The 22,410-nt window shown below is 50.7% G+C and overlaps 11 protein-coding genes across 11 annotated transcripts; 7 read left to right on the forward strand and 4 right to left on the reverse strand.

Moving 5' to 3' along the window:
• Positions 1-771: 771 nt before the first annotated feature.
• Positions 772-1,679, forward strand: GGS25DRAFT_530721 (uncharacterized protein; the record flags this gene model as incomplete). Its single annotated transcript, XM_049265417.1, has 1 exon — positions 772-1,679. The coding sequence occupies exon 1, from the start codon at positions 795-797 to the stop codon at positions 1,677-1,679; it is 885 nt and encodes a 294-aa protein (XP_049117612.1). The 5' UTR covers positions 772-794.
• Positions 1,680-3,179: 1,500 nt separating this feature from the next.
• On the forward strand, positions 3,180-4,821 carry GGS25DRAFT_224652 (taurine catabolism dioxygenase). Its single transcript, XM_049256997.1, has 2 exons — positions 3,180-3,582; positions 3,654-4,821. Exons 1-2 carry the CDS (start codon positions 3,439-3,441, stop codon positions 4,533-4,535), a joined length of 1,026 nt encoding a protein of 341 aa, XP_049117613.1. The 5' UTR covers positions 3,180-3,438; the 3' UTR covers positions 4,536-4,821.
• Positions 4,822-5,049: 228 nt separating this feature from the next.
• Positions 5,050-8,804, reverse strand: GGS25DRAFT_513856 (uncharacterized protein; the record flags this gene model as incomplete). Its single annotated transcript, XM_049262923.1, has 9 exons — positions 5,050-5,179; positions 5,248-6,326; positions 6,412-6,633; position 7,322; positions 7,635-7,791; positions 7,874-7,956; positions 8,030-8,406; positions 8,465-8,556; positions 8,618-8,804. The coding sequence occupies 9 exons, from the start codon at positions 8,802-8,804 to the stop codon at positions 5,050-5,052; spliced, it is 2,328 nt and encodes a 775-aa protein (XP_049117614.1).
• Positions 8,805-11,257: 2,453 nt separating this feature from the next.
• On the forward strand, positions 11,258-12,507 carry GGS25DRAFT_224324 (uncharacterized protein). The gene is made up of 3 exons (XM_049256995.1): positions 11,258-11,581; positions 11,635-11,813; positions 11,870-12,507. Exons 1-3 carry the CDS (start codon positions 11,368-11,370, stop codon positions 12,167-12,169), a joined length of 693 nt encoding a protein of 230 aa, XP_049117615.1. The 5' UTR covers positions 11,258-11,367; the 3' UTR covers positions 12,170-12,507.
• Positions 11,826-13,669, reverse strand: GGS25DRAFT_224039 (uncharacterized protein). Its single transcript, XM_049256991.1, has 6 exons — positions 13,594-13,669; positions 13,104-13,514; positions 12,898-13,020; positions 12,691-12,815; positions 12,539-12,632; positions 11,826-12,474 (listed from the first exon to the last, which is right to left on the reverse strand). Exons 2-6 carry the CDS (start codon positions 13,345-13,347, stop codon positions 12,275-12,277), a joined length of 786 nt encoding a protein of 261 aa, XP_049117616.1. The 5' UTR covers positions 13,348-13,514; positions 13,594-13,669; the 3' UTR covers positions 11,826-12,274.
• A 161-nt stretch (positions 13,670-13,830) lies between these two features.
• GGS25DRAFT_513857 (uncharacterized protein) lies at positions 13,831-14,941 on the forward strand (the record flags this gene model as incomplete). The annotated part of the gene is made up of 5 exons (XM_049262924.1): positions 13,831-13,882; positions 14,005-14,322; positions 14,383-14,599; positions 14,684-14,783; positions 14,864-14,941. 5 exons carry the CDS (start codon positions 13,831-13,833, stop codon positions 14,939-14,941), a joined length of 765 nt encoding a protein of 254 aa, XP_049117617.1.
• On the reverse strand, positions 14,598-16,641 carry GGS25DRAFT_224288 (S-adenosyl-L-methionine-dependent methyltransferase). The gene is made up of 5 exons (XM_049256994.1): positions 16,408-16,641; positions 16,129-16,327; positions 14,854-16,070; positions 14,677-14,783; positions 14,598-14,603 (listed from the first exon to the last, which is right to left on the reverse strand). The coding sequence occupies exon 3, from the start codon at positions 16,009-16,011 to the stop codon at positions 15,019-15,021; it is 993 nt and encodes a 330-aa protein (XP_049117618.1). The 5' UTR covers positions 16,012-16,070; positions 16,129-16,327; positions 16,408-16,641; the 3' UTR covers positions 14,598-14,603; positions 14,677-14,783; positions 14,854-15,018.
• Positions 15,982-18,595, forward strand: GGS25DRAFT_223929 (choline dehydrogenase). Its single transcript, XM_049256990.1, has 2 exons — positions 15,982-16,374; positions 16,430-18,595. Exon 2 carries the CDS (start codon positions 16,629-16,631, stop codon positions 18,249-18,251), a length of 1,623 nt encoding a protein of 540 aa, XP_049117619.1. The 5' UTR covers positions 15,982-16,374; positions 16,430-16,628; the 3' UTR covers positions 18,252-18,595.
• GGS25DRAFT_224279 (uncharacterized protein) lies at positions 18,584-20,164 on the forward strand. The gene is made up of 3 exons (XM_049256993.1): positions 18,584-19,146; positions 19,259-19,372; positions 19,492-20,164. Exons 1-3 carry the CDS (start codon positions 18,915-18,917, stop codon positions 19,899-19,901), a joined length of 756 nt encoding a protein of 251 aa, XP_049117620.1. The 5' UTR covers positions 18,584-18,914; the 3' UTR covers positions 19,902-20,164.
• Positions 20,165-21,008, forward strand: GGS25DRAFT_224244 (uncharacterized protein). The gene is made up of 2 exons (XM_049256992.1): positions 20,165-20,643; positions 20,691-21,008. The coding sequence occupies exons 1-2, from the start codon at positions 20,427-20,429 to the stop codon at positions 20,996-20,998; spliced, it is 525 nt and encodes a 174-aa protein (XP_049117621.1). The 5' UTR covers positions 20,165-20,426; the 3' UTR covers positions 20,999-21,008.
• On the reverse strand, positions 20,772-22,385 carry GGS25DRAFT_224490 (FtsJ-domain-containing protein). The gene is made up of 2 exons (XM_049256996.1): positions 22,197-22,385; positions 20,772-22,109 (listed from the first exon to the last, which is right to left on the reverse strand). Exons 1-2 carry the CDS (start codon positions 22,297-22,299, stop codon positions 21,019-21,021), a joined length of 1,194 nt encoding a protein of 397 aa, XP_049117622.1. The 5' UTR covers positions 22,300-22,385; the 3' UTR covers positions 20,772-21,018.
• Between the last annotated feature and the right edge of the window lie 25 nt (positions 22,386-22,410).

Genomic DNA, 22,410 nt, shown 5'->3' on the forward strand with positions numbered 1-22,410 from the left:
CCTACCTCCTATTTTATGATATCTACCCCTATTTGAGCTGAGGTAATTGCAACAAACTTATCAACATATGGCGATTGGAAGAATGACACGAATTCCCATAAACATCATAGTAGAGTTATATCTAGTAGATGTTTGTTAATTCTCGGTACCTATTTAGTGTATTTACCTACCTAGTAGGTACGCTGCTTCTTTGATAGTAGGTTAACACATCCATGGACCTGACTTGAATGAGTTATTGTTATGATGTAGGCTAGGTCGATTGGCTCCTATGTGAATAGCATCATCAAAGGACAATGCACATACCTAAGCAGTCCACATAAAAAAGATAATAGTGCACTTAATAGACAATCTTGCTCATACTCCATTATGCAGATTTAGATCGAGTGCTATACGAGTATCCAAGGAGAGTGATTATTTAGCCGCCAGCCAATTGTGGAAATATGTCTCGCAACCACGCGATTGATTACAAGAATCATCCAATGTTCTGACCCCGGGATGTAACTATAGCCCTGATAGAATAGATTGTTCTGATAGTCTCGAACTGCTCAAGACCTAAATTGCAACCCCCTTTAAAACTAGACCTACCAAGATAGGTAGGTGCCCAGATAGGCGAGCAGGTATATCTTCAATCGCCCCTCAATTAACAACGAAACAGGAATACTGTTACATCCACTCTATAGACGATGGGAGAAGCAGTATAAATTCAAAGGTTTATTTGAACCGCCTGCCTGCGAAGCTGTCGCAGGAGCTTGATTTTCTCTCCTCCCTTAAGCTTTGCTTCACCAACCTACAAAATGAGGCAATTCACAATAATACGAGCTCTCCTGCTGGAGCTCCTCCTCTGCTACCTCTGCGCAGCCGAATCCATACGCGCCATCTACCTCTTCAAAGACGTCCTGAAGTCCAACACCACCGCGCTAACCAGCTCCGGCTTCAACGCCGTCATCATCTTCGGCGTCGGGATCCTCGAGAACGGCGACATCATGTACTACTCGAACACCCCCGGCAGCAGCGACGTCCTGGTCGCCTCGAGCGGCGGCTACGTCGGCGGGTCCGCGCTCTCCGAGAAGGTGCGCTCGTTCAAGGAGCAGGCCGGCACGAGCATCACGCGCGTCGAGATCTCGATGAACGCCCAGCACGTCAGCGACCTCATGCGCAGCCCGGGGCCGGGCGCCGACACGAACGTGCACCGCAACTTCGCGGCGCTGCGGGCGGCGTGGGGCCTCGACGCCGTCAACAACGACGACGAGTCGCTCTACGACGTCGCCGGCACCGTCGCCTTCGCCAAGATGCTCGGCGCCATCGGCTACCGCTACACGATCGCGCCGTACACGAACTCGCGCTTCTGGGTCGACGTCAAAACGCAGGTGAACGGCGGGCACGCGGAGCCGGACTGGCTGCTCGACAGAGTGTACCTGCAGTGCTACGATGGCGGTGCCGGGAACGATCCGGCGGGGTGGCAGACGACGCTGGGGATGAAGGTGGTCCCGCTGATTTGGGTCACGAATGACTCGAAGCCGTCGCAGGGCACGACGGCGACGCAGGCGAGGTCGAAGTTTGCGGGCTGGAACTCGAGGAGTGTGCTGGCGGGGGGCGGGTACTGGAATGATTATGATATTGAGAAGATGGGGTTGTCGTATGCGGAGTACGGCGGTGTTTTGACGACTATATTTCCATGAGAGATGATTTAGCCTACTATTGGACGAATTATCGTACATAGTTGTTTGTTCCAGTCTTTATCATTCAAAGATTTGTTATCATCCAAGATGACATATCAAAAGTGTGTTGAAGGCTAGTAACTCGAGAGTAGGTAGGAAGGTTCGGAGAGCTTTTGCATTCGGACAAGTGATAGTTACCCCTGAGAGCTCGTAAGCTTCCACACTGTACATTAGGCATTGACCAGGTCACCCACCACCAAGATGATTATAGGAGGTTCTCATGTTCCTAGCGAAGGATTGAATGGTATAAGCCTCCTCCGACACGCACATACGATACACTAACGAGTTCGATTTCTCAAGGAGATGTCGAAAAACACTAGCTTTTCATAAGAATCTCATTTCACTGTATCATTGCCGTACTGTTAGCGAATGGGACTATCTACCTAGTATTTTCCATATCTTGTGAATGAGTATTACATTTAAGGTCAGGGTTAGGGGTAAGGATCAGGTACATATGTAGATTAAGGTGAAATGTATTTGCAAGAGGGTATCTACCGACTGTCCGTGGCCTATCAAACCAACACTTAGAACTAGTATGAACGTTCATTAGTACCTAGGTTAGTGTTTATATCTCGTAATGAAAAAAATGCGCATGTAAGAAAGGAAGCAGTTGTACAAGATATCACTAGGGTTGGGGTTAGGGTTACTTGGATGAGTAAAGGGTTAGGGTACATGTGTCCCGGAGGACGTGAAAATCTGGGGTAATGAACTCCGCCTGAGTACCTAGGTACGTTCTTGGTAGACTCAGGATTCTTCATGAAATGTTCATTGGAAAGTAATTGGCTTATGATGACTACATCGATGAAGATAACCTCCCTAATCTATCGGTAGATAACGCAGGTAAACGGTTCACCCGTAGTTAAATGCACCCTGTTGCAGCTCTGCTGCAACCAAGAAGAAGAGGAAAGGAAGAAAGCTTGCTTGATTCCTAACTACAGTGGCGAAGTGCCAACATATGGCCATATGGGCCATATGGCTCTAGTGGAGCGTATGGTGCCTGAGGCACCTGCAACACAACCCAATTCCCCGGATTGCCCTCGTGCATACCTAGTACCCAGCTGTAGCACCTTACACAATACAGTATATCCAGCTTCGTAGGTGTACGGGGCGAAGCCATGGATATAACCCGACTGGCCACGATTGAAACCCCCCTGAAGACATTTCGTAATGGGGACATCGTTATAGGGAGAGGTGTCTTCATTTAGCCACGTGCTTTATGTGAGCATTCTTTCACTAATCAACCAGTAGGTATCTACTAGGCACCTACATAGGACGTCATGGGAAATCGGAGTAAATATAGCCTCCTGCTCCCACCACTTACAGTCCGGGCCAATGAGACGTGATAATATGGATTCTAAGATTTACATAGCACATCCTATACTTGATACACATAACCATAAACCAAGCACTGCCTATTTTTAACGACTTGGCGTTTGGATCCTCTGCGTATAACTCAGCACCTGTAGCCGAGTAATCGGGACTCGAGGTTGCTGATCATGGGACTGTGTACCCCGCACGACTCGGTAGCCAGGTGCCTTCGGCAGGTATATGATTCGACTAGAGAGTACTAGGTATAGACGAAGAGCTAGAGGAATGTCATTTAAGTGTAAGGCAATTCCTATAATCGAAGTAGTGAAACTCGAAGTGAAGATATTAGGAGTCGAGAGACGATATATCAACTTAATATCAACAAATCGAATAAGGAACAACCAATACCAATATGCCGGGCCTCATTCAGGAATCGCCCTTCAAGACCATCACGGTCAAGGAGCTCCATCCTACCTTCGCTGCAGAGGTTAGCGGGGTCAACTTCCAAGATCTGTCCGAAGAGCAGCTCTCAGAGATCATTGCGGCAATGGCCAAGGTAAATGATAGAAACTCGCAACGACATTCATGCCAAGCCAGCGGAACATGCAGCTAACAAGAAAACACCAGTACGGCGTCTGCGTCTTCCGCAACACCGGCCTCGACGACGAGTCGCACGTGCAGTTCTCCAAGCGCATCGGCGAGCTCGACAACATCCAGCGGTACCTCGTCGGCGGGCGGCAGCCGCGGTACGCGCAGTACGAGCTCTTCGACGCCGGCAACATCGACGGCGAGACCGACTCGATCCTGGACCCCAACAGCCCGCGCGCGCACTCGAACCGCGGCAACGGCCTCTTCCACGTCGACTCGTCCTTCAACCCGCGGCGCGCCTCGCTCTCGCTGCTGCGCGCCTGCGAGCTGCCCCCGCCCGGCCACGGCGGCAACACCGACTTCGCCGACTCGCGCACCGCCTTCGACGAGCTGCCGGCGGATCTCAAGGATGAGTTGCTGTCGCACGATTACGTGGGCGCGCACTCGATGGCGCACTCAAGGAAGCTCGGGTCGCCCGAGTTCTTCAAGGACGTCGATCCCGCGGCGCCTGGGGCCGCGCCGATGCAGCGCCACCGCCTGGTGCAGCGCCACGAGCCGAGCGGGAGGATGAACCTGTATATCGGCGCGCACCTGCACCACGTCGAGGAGGTGGGGGCGCCCGGGAAGGAGATCCCGGGCTCGTGGGAGCTGATTCAGCGGCTCAATCAGCATGCTACGCAGAAGAAGTACACAACGACGGTCGAGTGGCACGATCCGGGGGATATGGTGATCTGGGATAATAGGTGTACGCTGCACAGGGCGGGAAGCGGGGACTTCGAGGGCAGGTTTAGGAGGGACCTGAGGAGGACGACGGTCCATGATGATAGCCCGACGGCGTGGGGGCTCAACTCGAAGGACTCGGTGTGGCAGGGGTTTAGTACGAATGGGAATCCTCAGCATAAAGGGGCGGTTGGGGTGTGAGATTTAGCTGCAGTCTTGGAGGGATTAATACACAGTTTGAACTTTTGACTTGTCTAAAGGGGTATATTTAGTGGCGTCGTAGATGGATCGAGAACGTGCTGCTATGACAGGATGTGACCTGCATATGTAGGTAGTCGGCAATAGGAGATTCATCCTGGCCCCCTTATTAGTGCAGTATCACGACCAATTGATATTAATATTATGTTCATGTCATATGAGATTGAATATGGCTAATCAATAATAGTAAGAAGATCTCTACCTAGGTAGTTATATTATTGAGTAGTAGGTAGTAAATAAAGAAATGGAGCTTGGCCATTAACTAGTTAGAGTTGAGAATATATGCTCAGGTCCTGATTATGTAATCCAGTGATGGATCACGTGACTACTAGTCATGTTGAGTACCCTGCGAGTCTGCGACAGTTCAAGAATGCTAGGTTACTAGGTTACATATGTGGTTCGTAAGTTTACATCAACATACCGCCTCAAGCGAGACCGCCAATACTTACAGTAAGGGTTATGTGATGTTAAACCACTGGTTGAACCAATCCTTAGGATCAACGCGATTCTTGATAGACCGTAGTCGAGAGACACTGCTTCCATATACCACCTGCAGCGCCTCATCGCCGTGAGCGAAGTTGATATAACTAGCAAACAACGTATTAGCATTATACGACACCAAGAAAGAAGCCACTACCGCCAGAATAAGACTCACGTAGAATTCTGAGCCAACCCATCCGTAACCCTCCACAGATCCCTCGCCGCGCTACCAAACGCCTCAGCTTCGCCATCCAGCGCCGTATCATTATACCACGGTATAGCTACCGCATTAAAGTTAACATCTCGGTGCGGGAAAGCCGCCGAGTTCGAATCGATGGACCTCGCCTTGATAAGCGAGTACGCCTCGAGCAGTACGACGCTGTTCTCCGCGCCCGGCAGCTTCTGGAACGCGACGTACAGGTCCCATACCTGCCTCCAGGTCGCGGGCACCATTTCCTGGAACCCGACGCCGTAGGACGGCTTGCGCGCCCCGAGCGTGCAGAACCCGGCGCTGCCCGAGTTCCACTCGCTGTACGGGAGCACGGTCGTGGTGTCGGATTCGGGGCCGATGGCGTACAGGCTGGCGAAGGCGGCGCGGCCGGATGTGGAGTTCCCTTTGTACAGGAAGGGGGTCGCGACGACGGCTGGCTCGTTTGCGGGCGGCCCCTGCGAGAGGAAGTACAGGAATATGTTCATCTCGGGTTCAAGGACGAGGTCTTGGATGGCCTGGACGACGCTTTCTAGCTTGTCGGGGCTGAATACTAGCGAGCCTGTCCAGGCTTGCATGCCATCCTCTGCTACTGGATACGACTTGACGACTGCAGACGTCACGATGCCGAGATTGGGGCCTGCGCCCCGGAATCCCCAGAATAGATCCGGATCGGAGGAAGCGGTCACATCACGGATTTGGCCATCAGCAGTAACGACGCGTAGCGAAAGGACGTTGTCGACTCCGAACCCATACAGGCCCATGAGATTTCCGTAGCCGCCACCGAGGATAGCTCCCAGCGCGCCGACACAATTGCAATTGCCCGTTTCGACAAGAGCACCCGCAGCGTAGGCGTGGGCGATGGTGTTGCTGATGTTCGAGCCCCCTCCAATGGTTGCTTGGGTCTTGTCGACGCTGAAAGTAACCTGGTTCAGGCGGGCCAGATTGATCAGCACACCATTTGCGCCTAGGTTGAAGGTGGTTGCCCATCCAATGCCCCCGTTTTGGGCTAGAAAGGGGAAGCCTTTTGTTGTGCAATATTTCACCTATTTACCATGTGAGAAATATTAGTTTAGATGCTCTCCTGCTCATTCTGGAGTGAGAGTTTCTGAGGGATGAGTGAAGTGATACCGTGACCGCAACGTCCGACTCCGTCTCAACATTGACGACAACAGCCGGATCCGGCGCGTCAAAAGAACTCCATCGTGGAGGGTCTTCCGTGGAGATGAGATCTTGCCGTGATAGTTGTGGTGATAATTCATCATGGATTTGCTGTGCGACTGAACGGGTGTCAACTGCTGCACCTGACGTAAGACCCGTCGTAGCGAGGAATGCGGACAGCAGAGACACGAACTTCATTGCGCACAAATAACCAACAATGCAATGAAGTAGGTCGGTAGGCGAATCCTATGACTGCCAGCTACGAAGCTACCACCAAAGGATGTATTTATTGACTATCCCCTCGATGTCTTACGTGTGCGACGCGTGCAGCTTATCACCCAACGAGACGTGGGGGAAATCCTACAAAAGACCTGGGGCTTTGTGAAAAAGAGGTTGCCACCAATAGTTTTCCTGAAAAGGAGATGAGCTGAACTGAACTCCACGGTGCGTGAAGAGAGGACGCCACTATGACAGGGGAAAAGCAAGACACGAACCTACCTGAAGGTCAGCTGCCTGCCCCTCGATCGAAGGCGTTCAGCTATCTCCGTACCCGCTGACCCCTAACTCATACCTTTCTCACTGTAATCTGATTTATTACTTATGCTTCAATCATGCGTGCGCAGATAGGTGCTGTCTGACTACTAGGCATTTGTTGATACAATGGAATCGAAACTATAATTTCACAGCTCCTGTATAGGTAGATGTATAGGTAGTAGGTACCCAGTATGGAAGGTCACAGTTCATGTACTACTACCTAACCATCATGACGGGCATGCATCATAGATCCCTCTCCCCGCCTTCTTAGGTTGCAACACCCATACCCAGCCGTCTTTGTACCTAAGGCTCAAGGCTGCTATCTGTACGTTCAAGCATTACAAACCCTGTGTAAGAATGAATATCCTCCCCTGTTCTTTGGCAGGTAGATGCTAGGTAGGTAAATATAGTATTACATTAGGACCCTAGCCGCCACTATCACCGGTCCATATCCACAAATCCCAACTCTCAGCTTTCTATATTCACACCAGCATAAATACGGCATTCCAACCGCCCCGAGAAAAAGAATAAACTCAGCTCCGAGCCAAAGGATACCTAAGGGAACTTCAAAAGAAACATATCAGATATCCCGTTATACTTATCATACCGACTCGCGAGTCGACAGAGATATAAAAGCCGGGCTTAGCACTTTTACATACTTGTCCATGTCCTCTGATCCCAGCGTATCCGGCCCGTTGGTGTGCTGACGTCGGGGGTTAAAACGTGTCCATATAGGTCGCAGTGTTGGGAGGCAAGCTGACACCACGGCCATCGCCATTTCGATGTTGGTCCAGAAAAACACGGGTGATGTGTAGTCTAGACACAAAAGAAAAAGAGATGTTAAGTTAGTAGTTAGTTCGCTCTCATTGGTAGGGAGTGAATATTTGAAAATCCTTACATGTCTCGTCGTTGTAATGGTAGACGAACTCAGCGGCAATCTGCACCAATGTAGCAAGGCGGGTGATGCTGATGGCGCAAACACTACGAAGAATATTGGTTAGAAATCGCGTCGTAGCTGTGAATGCCACAATACGGATGTGCGTGTTTTAGGTACCTTGCACCAAGCATGAACATCGCCAACACTCCCAGCTTGTCTTTCAACGGCAGGTGAAGTTGCAGAACCAAGGGAACCGGCATGAGCAAAATCGCCACGTCGACAATGAGATCCGTGGCGACGACCGAAAGCCACATCGGGATCGTGTTTATGCATTTGTTGCCGTAGAAGGATTCCACGAGCGGCGTGACGGGGTAGCAGGTGAACAAGTTGGCGAAGAAGTACGAAACGGTCCATATGGCGACGATGCTAAGCATCCCATAGACGGCCCAGCAGAAAGAGCGCAGTTGGCCGAATATGCTGTTGTAGAAGATGAGAATCGACGCTTTCACTAGACCTAGACCGACGATGCTTAGGATGTTGACGGCGAATTTCGTCTATCATACGATTAGACTCGTCTTTTCATCAGAAATGCTTACGATGCTGTTTACTCACCTTCTCATAGACGAGAAAACGCGGGTCATCCAAGATAGGCTGCCCATCAGGCCCATCCACCTGATGCTGGCCAAGTTGTCCATCGATGGCGGCTAGTCACAAAGTCTCAGCAACCGATTTTCAAGACGGTATTTAACGGAGTCTAAAACTCACCGTAGAGTTGTAACGCAGAACAGACGATTCCCACAACCAAAGCCCCTAAACACAGATAGTCATCCAACCCGAACACATTCCTCTTGAGGCTTTTCGCCCATATCCGTAGTCCAAAGGTTATCGAAGGCACGATGATGAAGGCAATAGCCAGACCTATCATCAGGTCCTTGCTGTAAGACTGGCTCATGGTGAACACCTAGATATCGGTACTAGGCATGTAGATGATGTAGCACCTGGCATGGAAGAAGAGACTTTTGACGTTAAGTTAGAAACAACTTGGAACTTCAGAACTAATTGCAAGGATTAGTTAGATGTCTGTCTCTATGAGGTTCTCTTCACGATCTAAAGTCCCTTCCTCAGTCTAGGCACTGCGGGAGTCCCTGTCGGAGCCGCCGGCCGAGTCAGGCCCTTTGGCTATCCTCGACGCCCCCCCTCCCATTCCAAATAAGGATTTAGGGGCAATTAGGTGATGATGTTCCAGCTGGAATCCTTTCTAGTAAGAAAAGATGGTTTTATTACGTGCATAGGGGCGTATGTCTAAGGTAGGTAGGTAGGTAAGCATAGCGAAGGGAAAAGCTTGTCAGATTGTGATAGCTGATGACATCCATGGATGTATGTAGGTAGGTAGGCAGGGACCTTACTAGGTAGGCATCTATGTAGGTACCTAGGTATATAAGTCTACGGGTTTTAGACCTACATAGGAATGCAATACAACACTACCAATCGCATAATCTCGGCTGCCTGTCTGTGTCGTTATCACGAGCAACCCCGCTCCTCCGTTTGCTTCTGTCGCATAATAGACAGTACTCCTAAATGCCTCTCGGAGAACAACGTAGCAACCAACGAGCCCCTCCGCACTTTGAAGGGATAACTTGAGTCTGCCTTGTACATACTAAATGCCTATAGGCTATTCTAGATCTTTAAATCTATCCTACCTACTCTGTAACATTACACACAACGTCTTTCTAGGTCCGTGAAGCCCTGAAGTCCCTACCTTCCTACACGTTTCTTCTTGGGGCACTCCGGTTAACTACTAGGTACCTACCCATGCATATAGTCGCCATAGATAGGTATCTACATGAACCTACGGATATAAAATGCCGACATTATCTACACACGTACTTAAATAGGTGCATTTTCTCAAGGTAACAAGATACATACGTACATGTATTTAGCTGCGCATAGGTGCCTATCGTAGGTTGTAGTTCGGCTTCAAAACGGAAGGAGTCTGATAAGGTAGGCTGTACACTTATTACCTACCTTACGTAGTAGAGTTGCTTATTTACATTCTAGCGAGCGTTTTGTGTGATCCTAAATCGACACACCATTGGCTTAGAAGGCTCTGTATTCCGCATTCAACATTGAGTGTTGGCGCCCACACCTGCCTCTGTCTACATCCCATCACGGAATACTGCAGTATGCAGGTGGGAGGATTTAGGTAGGTCAGATTTTAGTTTCAAGCCACAGAGTTGCCGTTTAGGAAGAGTATGCCAGCAAGTACAATGGCGGGAAGGAAAATAAGAAAAAGGTAATCAAGTATTATTGTCAGGGCCTAGACTTATCATTAGGTATGTAGTAGTAAGTGGCGTCGCGGATACTGTGATGTACTGCGCTATGTAGGTATTGTACCCTGCTTAACGCCAACATAATTCAGAGATCTTGCTTTCGGAGCTATGTGATTGACGCCTCGGCGATATCTACCGTGTATACGAACATTCATACCTACTAACCTAGGTATGTACCGATGGATGAAGCGCCCATGAACGGCATGCATGTACCGGTGATGCAAGTGATATCGATCCAGATTACATCGCCGAGCCCTTCCCGATACCTAATCCCGCTCGCTGATGGTTCAGACTACCACTTAGGTCCGCGCAGACCAGCTATTGTGTACCAAGTCATCTGCGTCAGCGTCCGCTTCCGCTTTCCTAGGACTCACAACGGCATCCCTAGCCGACCATGAGTTCTTTACCAGGTCGTCGGCGTCAGTTCTGGCGACGATGGCTCTTGCTGACCAAGAATTATGGACGAGATCGTCTGCATCAGCGTCGCGAGCTCCCAATAAGGGGGTGTTGGTGTCTAAGCAGACAGGTAAGTACTCTTGATGAGATAATGCCCTTGATAGCGCTTATAAGAGTCCGGAGCTCACCTGTGGGTATTGGGATGGCGAAGCTTACGCCTAAAAGTAGCGAGAGGTAGTTGAGACGCATCTTCCTTTTAGGGGGATCGAGTAATTACTAAGTAGGCAGGCAGGTAGGTATTCTTAGAGTTTCAGTCGGTTCATCGCCTACCAAGTAGGTCTACGGGATCAAGGTGGGCATTAGCCATTCTATATTTGAACGAGATGATGCGTCATGGGGAATATATAATCGTGAATCAAGTTATGCAGTTCAACGGCAGGGATAATCGGTCCTCGCAGACAGACTCACATGATGGGTACCTAATATAGGGGTGTAGGCCGCAACATACCCAGCGGGCGTTATGCAGCTACAGATCCCGTTTGGGGTCGTTTTCGGTGAAAGGACGTTGTCTTACTCAAAAAGTTGCATCCGATCAAGGAGATCCTCTGGCTGAACTGAGAGAGTGTGTTGGTAGACTTGGACAGCGAACGGGAATAATGCCTCCTGGAGATCGCCAATCTAGGACTCAAGCCAGCTTTTTCGCGACCGCTGCTGGTAGTGTAATACATGCCCCAAGAAAGCGACACATAGTTCCCCGCAGCTTCTCATTTCCCACTCCAACAGTACGCCATGGGACCTAGGGTTTCCGAAGACAATGAGCAAGGCGAATCGTTACTACCAACTGATGAAAAGGAGACGAAATGGCTAGATGGAAACTACCAACAAATCTCCAAATATCAATGGGTCGGTATAATTTGTCTAGTTGCAGTATCACTTGGTCTCGGATATCTTTTAGGATGGACTCAGGGGAAAGGTACCAGCCGAGCTCAATACGGGCTCCCCAGTAAGCACCCCAGTTCTCCCCTATTGTCATCTCAGCACTCAACTCGCGATCAGTGCCCCCGGGGCTAGTTCACACGACCTGGGAACATAACTTGACGTTCACTCAAAAGCCCACACCAGAATCCGAGGCAGCATGGGCTTCTATCATTCCGATAGGGAGGGGCTTCATACACCACGCTCAGTTGGCACCATTTATATCTAACATCGCTGTATTCCACGAGCTACACTGTCTGGTAGGCCAAATTTTATCTCACGTACACTTATTTCATCGCTGAACAATATTACTTAGCATGCCATCGTCGTCGCATACTACGACGCCCTCGAAAGCTCCTCCATGGTGAACTCAACCGACATACCCGACTTCGACAACGAGACCTCTACGCGGATCGCTCCGTTCCATATACGACATTGCTTTGACTACATCAGACAGGCTCTTATGTGCGCGGCGGATACGAACCTGGAAGTGTTGGACCGCGAGACACACCTCACGAATGGATGGGGCCAGCCGAAGCAATGTCGGGATTATGAACAAGTTGTTGCCTGGGCAGAGCTGTATGCCAACTCGTCTGATACGGGAATTGTTACGTAGTTCTTTTAGAAACTTGAGCCTTAAATTGACGTTGGACTTGAATAATTCATCACCTGCGAGATGTCTACCTCAAACTTGACCAGGTACATGCAGCTTTGTGCGATCTCATTCATCTTCTGCAAACTGAGAATAATCCGCCGCGTCAACCTTCCTTTGCCTTGCCCAATGATCCAGCGCATACCAATCGACACATTCATTGTCTGTGTACACCCTCGATGTCGGCACTCCGTCTCTCCAGAAGAAGGTTCCCAGAGTAGTGTCTCCTCGACACATCACGGACTGTCTCCAATATTCAAGGCAATGATCTATTCACAGTCAATACTGCTTACTCACAATAGTTTTCAAATGTTGAAAATGGTTATAACATACCAATGTGTGTGTCTTCTCTCACTCGGTCTTCTTCCGTCATGTTGGGGTAGTAGTGGTCTAGATGTAGATAGCGCCTCACACGTTTCTCGCAAACGCCAGCGGAGTTAGCAGAAAGAAATATTCATATATCATCGTATTCGTGCTAAACTCACCACGCAGTGTAGTTCGTGGTACATGCCCATCTCAGCAATGTATCCAGAACCATCTTTGAAGGCTATCGTGCTATCGCCCTCACTGAAGCGCACAAGCTCCTCACCGGACACTTTAATCGTGATTGCTAGATAGGGCAATGAGATTAATCACGAATTAAAAAAACGGAGATTTTACTTTATAATATTTTATACAAGGACTGAACTCACGAGCTATGATGTCTCTCCATGCTTGGTCGAACTCTGGCCGAGGCTTCCCGGTAAAGGGGTTGGGGCCGTCAATATCTCGCCACAGCCGCTTTTTCTCATAGCGAATTGCGCTATCAGCCGGCGCTGTTGAGGTACATAGATGATTTATTAACACCACGAATATTGGACAACTCATACGAACATCACACTTAAGGATACCAACTTACAGTACGTCAGTCGGGGCCTCCTGCAATCAGAAGCTAATGGGGGAGCCCCATCCACCCAGGACTTAAGCCAGAGACTCGCGAAAGTGATATTCGATAGAATAAGCGCGAGTATCGCCACTTGTAGTTTCCAAGACGTTCGAATGCTAGTCAAGGGACCATGTCTGAGTTCTCCGACCTCAGAGCCATCGTCATCCTCCTTCCCAGTATCAGTGTGAAGTGGGTGGTAGCTCAGTGACGAGGTCATATTGCGATGGGCTGCAAACAACCACGACTGTCAGAATACCTAATCAATAAAGGATATATTGATGTTAGTACAGTAAGTCAGGTACCTGCCTAGGTTAGGTACCTAGTAGGGACTATGTAGGTAGGGAGTTTAGACCAAAGGTCCCACTATGTTTAGTTGCTGCAGGACTATTCATACAAAGAGTTGGTAAGCAACATCGTCATATTGATACCCCTGGGGTGGCCCGACGGTATCTACAGTACCTACTTTATGTGAGGAGTAATACTTCTTGTGCAACCTACCCCCTTAGCACTTAGCTTGGTACTTGATTCGGTAGGTATTTTATTTTTATTTTATTCTTTTTCATAGAAAGTTAATGGCGGGCATAGAACGGAAATCCCATGACAGATATTGTACCTGATAATAAGGAATCCATGAACTTCTGGGTCGAGATTATCTTGTCTCTTACATCTCCCACAACAAATCCCCTTGAAGAACAACAAGATGACCACCCCAATCAGCCCCACGGCCGTCCTTATCACAGGCGCGAATCGAGGTGGGTTGGCTTACATAGCTCCAGTGTCTTAGGGACCTACCTACCTGCTCTCATCTTCAGGAGGTACCTAAGTTAGTAATAATATCAGCTCTAACAACTTGACTTTGCTTTCTTTTTTCTAGGCCTAGGGCGAGCTCTAGCCACGCGGTTTTTGCTCCAGCCAAACACCACCCTGATAGCAGCTGTGCGCGATCCCGAGCACCCCACGAGCAAAGCCCTCTTTGATCTCCCCCGCGGCGACGGCACCACGGTGATCGTCGTCAAGATCGACTCTCTATCGGACACGGACGCACAAGACGCCGTCAAGACTCTGCAGACTGACCATGGAATCCACAAGCTGGACATCGTCGTGGCGAATGCGGGCCACGGCACGGTGTTTGGCGATCTATCACTAGTCAAGCCCCACGAAGTCCGCCATCTCGTCGACGTGAATACCATAGGTGCGTAGATAGATTATGCAGCTCTCACCATTCACGTACTAAGCACGATCTCCTACCTAGGCCCCCTGTGCCTCTTCCAAGCCGTCCGGCCCCTCCTCGAAGCAGGCAACCGGCCCCGCTTCGTGCTGATCGGCACCCCGATCGCCAGCATCGGGGCCATGGAGAACTCGCCGTTCCCCATGTTTGCCTACGGCGCGAGTAAAGCTGCCGCGCACTACTTGACGCGGAAGATCCACTGCGAGAGTCCGGGGCTTATTTCTTTTGTGGTGGACCCTGGGTAAGTAGGAGTGATGTTCGCTCTGTACACTTTAGTACTATACTGGAGGTCTCGCTAATTATTGTTATTGTTGTTATGGTGAAGGTTCATGCAGACGGATATGGGAAATACCGGTGCGCGGCACTTCGGCTACGAGCAAGCGTTTGTGCCGGTTGACAAGTCTGCCGATTTTGTGTTCGACCAGGTCAGTTCTAGTTCATTCATTATATAGTTCATTATTTCCACCGTAGCTAGTATCTTCTTGGTATTAACATCATCATGCAGATCAAGAAGGCAACAAGGGAGCAGACATCGGGCAAGTTCGTCACCATCGACGAGACGCGAGAATTCAATGAATGGTAAGGTTAGCTGGGAGCAATGCTGCACTGCTGGACAGATGTATGCCATGTACTTTACAACAGAATCCTACCTACTTATACTCAACTGTCTCCTTTCCTACTCGCCAGAACCAAAACAGCCGGCCAAGAAAGCTTCCTCCGTGCGTCCTGCCCCCCCATCGCATTCATAAGCCTCTTAAACAGCGCATCCATAATCTCATCCTTCCCCTCCAGCACCTCCCTCGTCTTCGGAAAACTCGCCCTCACAAACCTCCTTAGCATCCGCCCATCCCACTCCACCTTCCAAAAATCAGCATCCCGCTCCTCACTCACCAGCTCGTGCGCCTCCACTCTACTGACCGGCTTGACGGGAAACCCACACGCGGCGGGGGTAAAGAAGGATAGCCGCGCCTGCGTGTTCCACTTATGCCGCTGCACATCCGTCCACGTCGCGGGGTCAAACGGAATGTAGTCCAGCCAACTCGCCTTCCCATCCGCCGCGCGCCTCCACGCCTCTCTCTGCGCGTCGCCGCCGCCGTTGACGACGGGGCGGAAGTTGTGGTCCATGATCGCGTCGAGCACCGGCTGACACGCACCCGCGAACGCTTCCTCCGTGAAGAACGGCGGGCCGTAGAACCAGATGGCGAGGGTCCCGCCGGGGCGCAGGAGGGTAGACGCGTTGTGCAGCGCGGGCAGCGTGTCCATGAGCGGGAAGGTCTCGGCGCAGGTGATGAGGTCGAAGGAGGTAGGCGAGTGGTGCTGCAGGAGATCCTCGCCGGAGGAGAGGGTGTAGGAGAGGTGGCTAGCCGGTACCGCGGCGTATCTACCCCGTGCAAAGGCCAAACTGGTAGGGTCGTTGTCGCTGGCGACGACGTGGTCGAAGTGCTGGGCCAGGGGCCCGATGGCCGAGCCGGAACCCGTGCCTATGTCTAGCGCGGCGAGGCGGGATGGGGAGTGGCTGGCGTGGTAGTCGTAGATGCGCTGGAATATTTTGGCGCCGTAGACGGGACGGGTGGCGATGTACTCGTCCCAGTATGTAGGCTCGACATCTTGCAGCTTCCAGAATACGGGGTCGTCTTTGTCTGTGACGCTCATAGTAACCTTGGAAAGTCTCTAGATCCCGGAAATATGTGTGGTGGGGAGGCACAGCAGGTCTGTTGTGTTAACCGTTGAGGGATCGCACAAATATACGACTCGAGGTAAGCTTATTACATAGTTGATCCATCAGATGAACTTATCGGCTAGCTTTGCCAAATTCTGTAGAAGGTAATCTATCTTGAAGGTGCTTGGCCCCCATCTCTCGCCCGTAGGCTTATGCGAGACTTGATGCATCTCGCTAATATGAGAGGTCATGGACTTCAGCCCAACTCTTGTTGGTTGAGTATCTCGTAACAAAGCTGCATGTCATCACCTAGGTACCTAGGTTAGTCCTAAATAGGAAAATAAGGATCGGGAAATGTAAGCTGTTGGTACTTAGGCCGGTAGATGTACCTAAAGTTGACGAGTAACACAGGAGCGGGACACTGCATTGTTCTCCAAGATCCATCTCATCCCTATTTACAGGAACGAAAAGCTTTCCGAGGGATACTAGTCTTGCCCCCCTTTGAGCCCACCTCAGCGGCTACCTTCACTTACTCTCCCCCTCTTACCTCACTTTCATCCCCTTTATATTTCTTACAGTCTTTTTTGAATCTAAGTATTATACATATAACATGGCGGATGTAAGCGCAGACTACGTCATCGTCGGTGGCGGCCTGGCCGGATGTGTCGTAGCCTCCCGCCTCAGCCAGAGTGACAAAAAGCCTACCGTCATTCTCTTAGAAGCTGGAGCTGATCCATCCAGCAACCCCGCCGCCGCCAGCTTCATAAGCGGCCTGTCGCTCCTGGGCGGTGAGTTCGACTATGTGTATCAAAGTGAGCCCGTGGCGAACACAGATAACCGGGTGCACACTCTGAACACCGGCAAGGTCTTGGGTGGAGGCACCATCCTCAACTACGGTGGTTGGCTGCGCGCGGATGCGGCGGATTATGACGAGTGGGCTGAGGTAGTCGGGGATCAACGCTGGAGCTACAAAGGTCTTAAGCCTTGGCTTCGTAAGACGGAAAGCTTTCACGACAAGGGAGCGGACCCGGAGGAGCATGGCTTTGACGGTCCGATGCATGTCACTTCAGTCTCTGCCGCTCAGTCGGGGGCACGCAAATATCTACTCCGCGAACCTGTGAGAGAGGCATGGGAAGAGCTTGGAGTGTCTCCTAATCTGCAGAGAGAGGATGGCAGGATTGGAGGTTTGGCGGAGATGAATGAGAACTCTCATGACGGAATGCGACAGCCGTCTAACCTGGTCTATCCACTCAATGACGTGAAGGTCTTTACCAACACCACTGTGCATAGAGTCACTTTCTCAGGTACCACGGCAACTGGAGTAGAGCTGGCCGACGGTCGCAAAATCACTGCGCAGAAGGAGGTCATTCTTTGCGCTGGCGCTTACGGCACCCCGAAAGCTCTTCTACTCTCAGGCATCGGCCCCGCTGCTACTCTCAAAGAACATGCCATTCCCATCGTGCACGAATCCCCACAAGTAGGCCAGAATCTCCACGACCACTCTGTCATCTACCTCGCCTACCGCCTACACGACCCCTCTCTCGGGTATGCTCTCGGTAGTGCCCCATGGCAGGATCCCGCACTTTTCAAGAGTCTACCATGGGACTGGATCGTCAGCCAACCCTTACCCGCAGAGATCATCACGAAGCATGAATCCAACGTGGAGAAGCAGAAGCGAAACCTCTACGAGGTAATTTCCGTCTACGTCCCCCCAGGCATCCCGGGGATTCCTATCGACGGCACCCACATCGCGACCTCCACCATGCTGCTCCTGCCCACCTCCCGCGGGACGGTGTCCATTCGCTCCAAGAACCCGAACGACCCCCCACGCATCCAACCGAACTATTTCTCCACCCAGCTGGACCGTGACACGATCGTCCATGCCACTCGCCAAACCCTTAACGCGATGCTAGCAAGCAGCTCTATGAAGCCCATCGTCGAGAGCGAAACTCCGCCTTCAGGGGAAGGGTTGGACGGCCTGACGCCGCTCACGGCTACGTCCAGCGACGAGGAGATTGAAGAGAGGATGCGGCGCACGGGGACGCAGCATCACCACTCGGGAGGCACTGCGGCGATGGGCAAGGTAGTGGATGTGGAGGGGAAAGTGTTCGGTGTCAAGGGTTTGAGAGTTGCGGATGCGAGTATTGTTCCGCTACCCATGGGCGGGCATCCACAGGCGACTCTTTATGCTATGGCTGAGCAGCTAGTTAGTATGATTCTCAAGGATGAATGAAAGTAGGTGCTTGAGTGGGTATATAGTGAGGGATGCCTAAGCTCTATTCATCAATACAATAGCTCTGAGCGACGTCTCTGTGCTTTGATATCAGTTCTAGCAATAACATCACGATATGGCTAGTATTCATAACTCTATCGCCGGAAAGATGTATACCCCTTATTAAATATATACCTGGATACCTACCCACTATTAGGCACTCATAAGTAGGTACATATATGGTCTCTATCATATCCGGCGATTCGTTACAAGCACTTGCAAGCAAGTTAAAAACTCCAAGGTCCAGGAAGGTCATACAGAACTGCGGCATGAAATACTTCAACACAACTGAAATAAGGCGAAAATCATCATTGATATAATACAACTAACCTAGCAAGCTAATCAATCCTCTGTTAAATAGGTAGTATGCAGAGCACCTCGCCACTTAGCCCAAACCCGGAACGGAGACGTTGGAAGACTTCCTTCCCCCTTTAGGCAAAATTACAAACTGCCGATTAAGCACAACACAACACCAGACTTCATTTTCACCATGTAGTCAGTCCATGCCATTCATTTCCTCCCTTTACGTTGCCAATACTTACTCATAACCTCCTCCCACAATTTCATCGTCATCCCAACCACTCACCTTCCATAAAATTCAACCACCGACGCAATAATCCCACCATGACCACCAGCAAAGAAGACGCGACGACTGCGGAAGCAGAAGCATTCCTCACCCCGTCACCACCGCTGCCACCCCACGAAGACGCCGTATGGACACGAACAAACGAGTCCCGAAAAGCGACACAGTACCTACGGCTCGTCCTCGAACTAACAATGGCGGCGATGATCGGCGTGCTGCTCGCGAACCTCGTGCACGAGCGAAACGGGGGCAAGCGGTCGCCGGTGCCGACGTGTAGGTACCCCCCCCCCCCTTTTACATAGGTGCAAACCCGAAGCTGGATAGACATCTGGAGGAAAGCGGTTGGTTCTAGAGTCTAATATTGAGTGGTTTTGTGTGTCCGCAGTCCCGAGAAAAGTATACACCTTCCTCCCGGACCCGCAGTACGTCCGCGACGACATGCTGTTCGACGAGCACGACACGCTGCACACGCTGCATAACTGGATCCCGCTGAGCGCTCGTGCGTGCCTGTCTCCCTTTCCCCATTACCCCCCCTCACTCCCCCTTACCTACCTACCTGCCTACCTCTCCCGTCTTCCCATTATCTAAGTACCTAGTCAACTAATGCCCCCACCTTAGAAGCCCGCGGCTACATCCACCTCCCCACCTACTCCTCCTACCCCCTCCTCAGCACCCCCTTCTCCATCAGCATCACGCCCAACACGACGGGGCCCGCGTACATGATGTCGGTCTTCCACCAGCTGCACTGCCTGTCGTACCTCGCCGCGCGCTACCAGCAGGGGTACGCGGGGACGCGGCTGACGGCCGAGGTGGCGCACCACTCCGCGCACTGCTTGGATTACTTGAGGCAGAGCGTGATGTGCGCCGGGGACACGAATCTCGAGGGGGAGGGGGAGGGGGAGGGAGCAGGGCCGGGCTGGGGGTCGAGGCACGAGTGTGTGGACTACGATGCCGTGCTTGCGTGGGCGAACGAGCACTCGACGATGAGTTGGCGGAGCGGGCTGATGCCGGGGGAGGCTGTGCTGTGATTTCTTTTTTCCTTTTTTTTTTATTTTATGTTACCTACCTACCTAGGTACTAGGCGAGTATGTAAAACTTCTAAGCACCTAGGCACTACGTTTTTTCTATGATGATAAAAGAGCTTTTGGTTGTGGAGATTGCTGGCCTTACTTACCCCTGAATTGCTACAACTTTTGGATTCAGAAAGGTCGAGATATCCATGGCTGTAAACACAGGCGTATAAGCACAGGGGAACCTAGGATTAATTAGCCCGGCTGAGTTGCAGAAGACTAACTATGCCTACTTCATCTTCATAGATGCACGTAAGCCCCCTAGGTTAGTGATTGGCCAAAATATTAAGTCTATCCGTACATGAACTACTGCAAGTTACATAGATCACGTGTAGTAGTAACACTAAGTCATGATTCATATTATGACTCCTCATTCGACACATCCGAACTATCGGAGCTGGCTTGATTCTATCGTTGTATCGACTCACAGCTTCATCACAAAAACTAGCGCAGATCCCAACTGCGAGTTTTATATCATTCACCATGGTTCTCGAAACGACGGCACGGAATTGGTACCGAGACGAGTATCTCATCTCAACGGAACCGCTGCTTATCCAGATTGACGCAGTAAATGAGGCGCTGAACTCGGATTTGATGTGGTGGGCACAGGGGTTACCGCGCGACGTGATAAAGAAGGCGCTTCATAACAGCCTATGCCTTGGACTATTTGTACTGCCCACGTCTACATCGCAAATCGCTGGTGAGTTCCTTTCCGTCCCTTCCGAATATAGTGCTGATCCACTACAGGCCAAAGTAGTCCAGTTCAAATAGGACTGGTAAGGGTGGTCACGGACGACGTCACTTTTGCGTACCTGACCGACGTATACATTATCCCTGAATACCAGGGAAAGGGACTAGGCAGTTGGATGATGGAATGTCTGAACGATATCATCAAAGGTTGGCCCCATCTGCGACGCTTCATGTTCTTGACGAGCGATAGGATGGACCTGTATCGTAAATACCTCGGCGCGAAGGACTGGTACGAATGCAATACGAAGGGTATTTCCATCGGTCTGATTGAAGGACCTGCAGCTCAACGTCCCAAGCACACGTAAAGGACATCAACGAGCCCTATTCAAGCTTTACCAGTCTTTCCATAAGCGCCACCAAATGCCTTTCTCATCTCCAAGGCACGTTTATAAGGGGGTGCTGTGGGTGGTTGTATTGGATCTAGAGACACGTGATCTGGTGGTAGGCGGTAGGAGGCGTCTGAGTCGAAAGCAGATAGGTCACCGCAAGCGATAAAGGGTGCAATCCATCTAATATCATCTTGTCGTCTTGGGCGGAGATCTTCAATTTGTACTTCCGTGATACCATCGCCATCCGTCTTCTTAGGAAGAGCAGGGGTATCGTCCCAAGCCCCAGTCTTTGGGTTTTGTAGGACTGTAGGTGCAGTGACAGGCAGATTCCTATTGTTATGCTCCGTCATGTCGGACAATCTAGAGCCAACTCCTAATGGCTCCTCAAGGCTCGCCGTGAACCCTTTCGGAGGTTGGAAATTTAAGCATACGATAAAAGCTTCCACGCTGCTGGCGCGCGAAGACCTCGGCTTCGCGACATGTACTTTTTCAAAGAATATTTTAAGTTGCGCGTAGAGCACATCGACATTCTTGCCCCTGAATATCTTAGCCACGAATTTACCACCTGGTTTCAAGACACATAATGCCAGGTTGAGCGCAGCGAATAGTAGTTGTGATTGAACGTAGATGTCTAGATCGTGTAAGCCAGTTACGTCAGGCGCGCCGTCACTGAGTACTAGATCCACCGGTTGCGCAGTCTGTTGGCTCCTGGTCTTTGAGTCGTATTCCGGATCCAAGGCTCTTAAAAGGAGTGGTATGGTAGCTGGGTGAGTAATATCAGCTCGTAAGGTGACAATCCCTGGTAGTGGACTAATGGGTTGTAAGTCGATCGCCACAATTTTGACATCCTGGCGGGGTTTCAGCTCTATCAGTGGCTCTGTCGCCTCCAAGAGTTCCGGCTTCTCAACATTGGTTTGAGGCCCAAAGAGGCCCAGCATCTGTTGACGAAATTTGGCGTCACGATCTTGCCATGCCGCCCTACCAAATTTCTCGCCTTTGATCAGGACCCTAGAAAGAACTTGTGACCAACTTCCGGGTGCTGCACAGAGGTCAACTACTCGAGTCACATTGGTAAATAAGTCGAATTCTGTTTTCAGTCAGTAAAATATCCCTACCAGCCCAGGCGTCTCTTTTGATTGAGTCAGGGGAAAGGAGAGGGGGAGGAGAGGACGACCTTCGTCGAGCTGGAGGAGTTTGAAAGCACTTCTTGCTCTCCATCCTTGTTCCTTTGCTAGCCGGTAGTAGGCATCACGTTTATCTTTGGAAGATTTTCCCATCTTTATTTTTGTTTTCCAGGAAGTATTATCATACTAGGTAGTAATGTTTAAGAATTAATATTTGAAGAAACTCAAGTTGAATTTTTGTAAGGAAGCTGGAAAGCTTGTAGG

Source organism: Hypoxylon fragiforme, assembly GCF_022984875.1.
Source record: "Hypoxylon fragiforme strain CBS 206.31 chromosome Unknown GGS25scaffold_4, whole genome shotgun sequence".
Classification (NCBI taxonomy): domain Eukaryota; kingdom Fungi; phylum Ascomycota; class Sordariomycetes; order Xylariales; family Hypoxylaceae; genus Hypoxylon; species Hypoxylon fragiforme.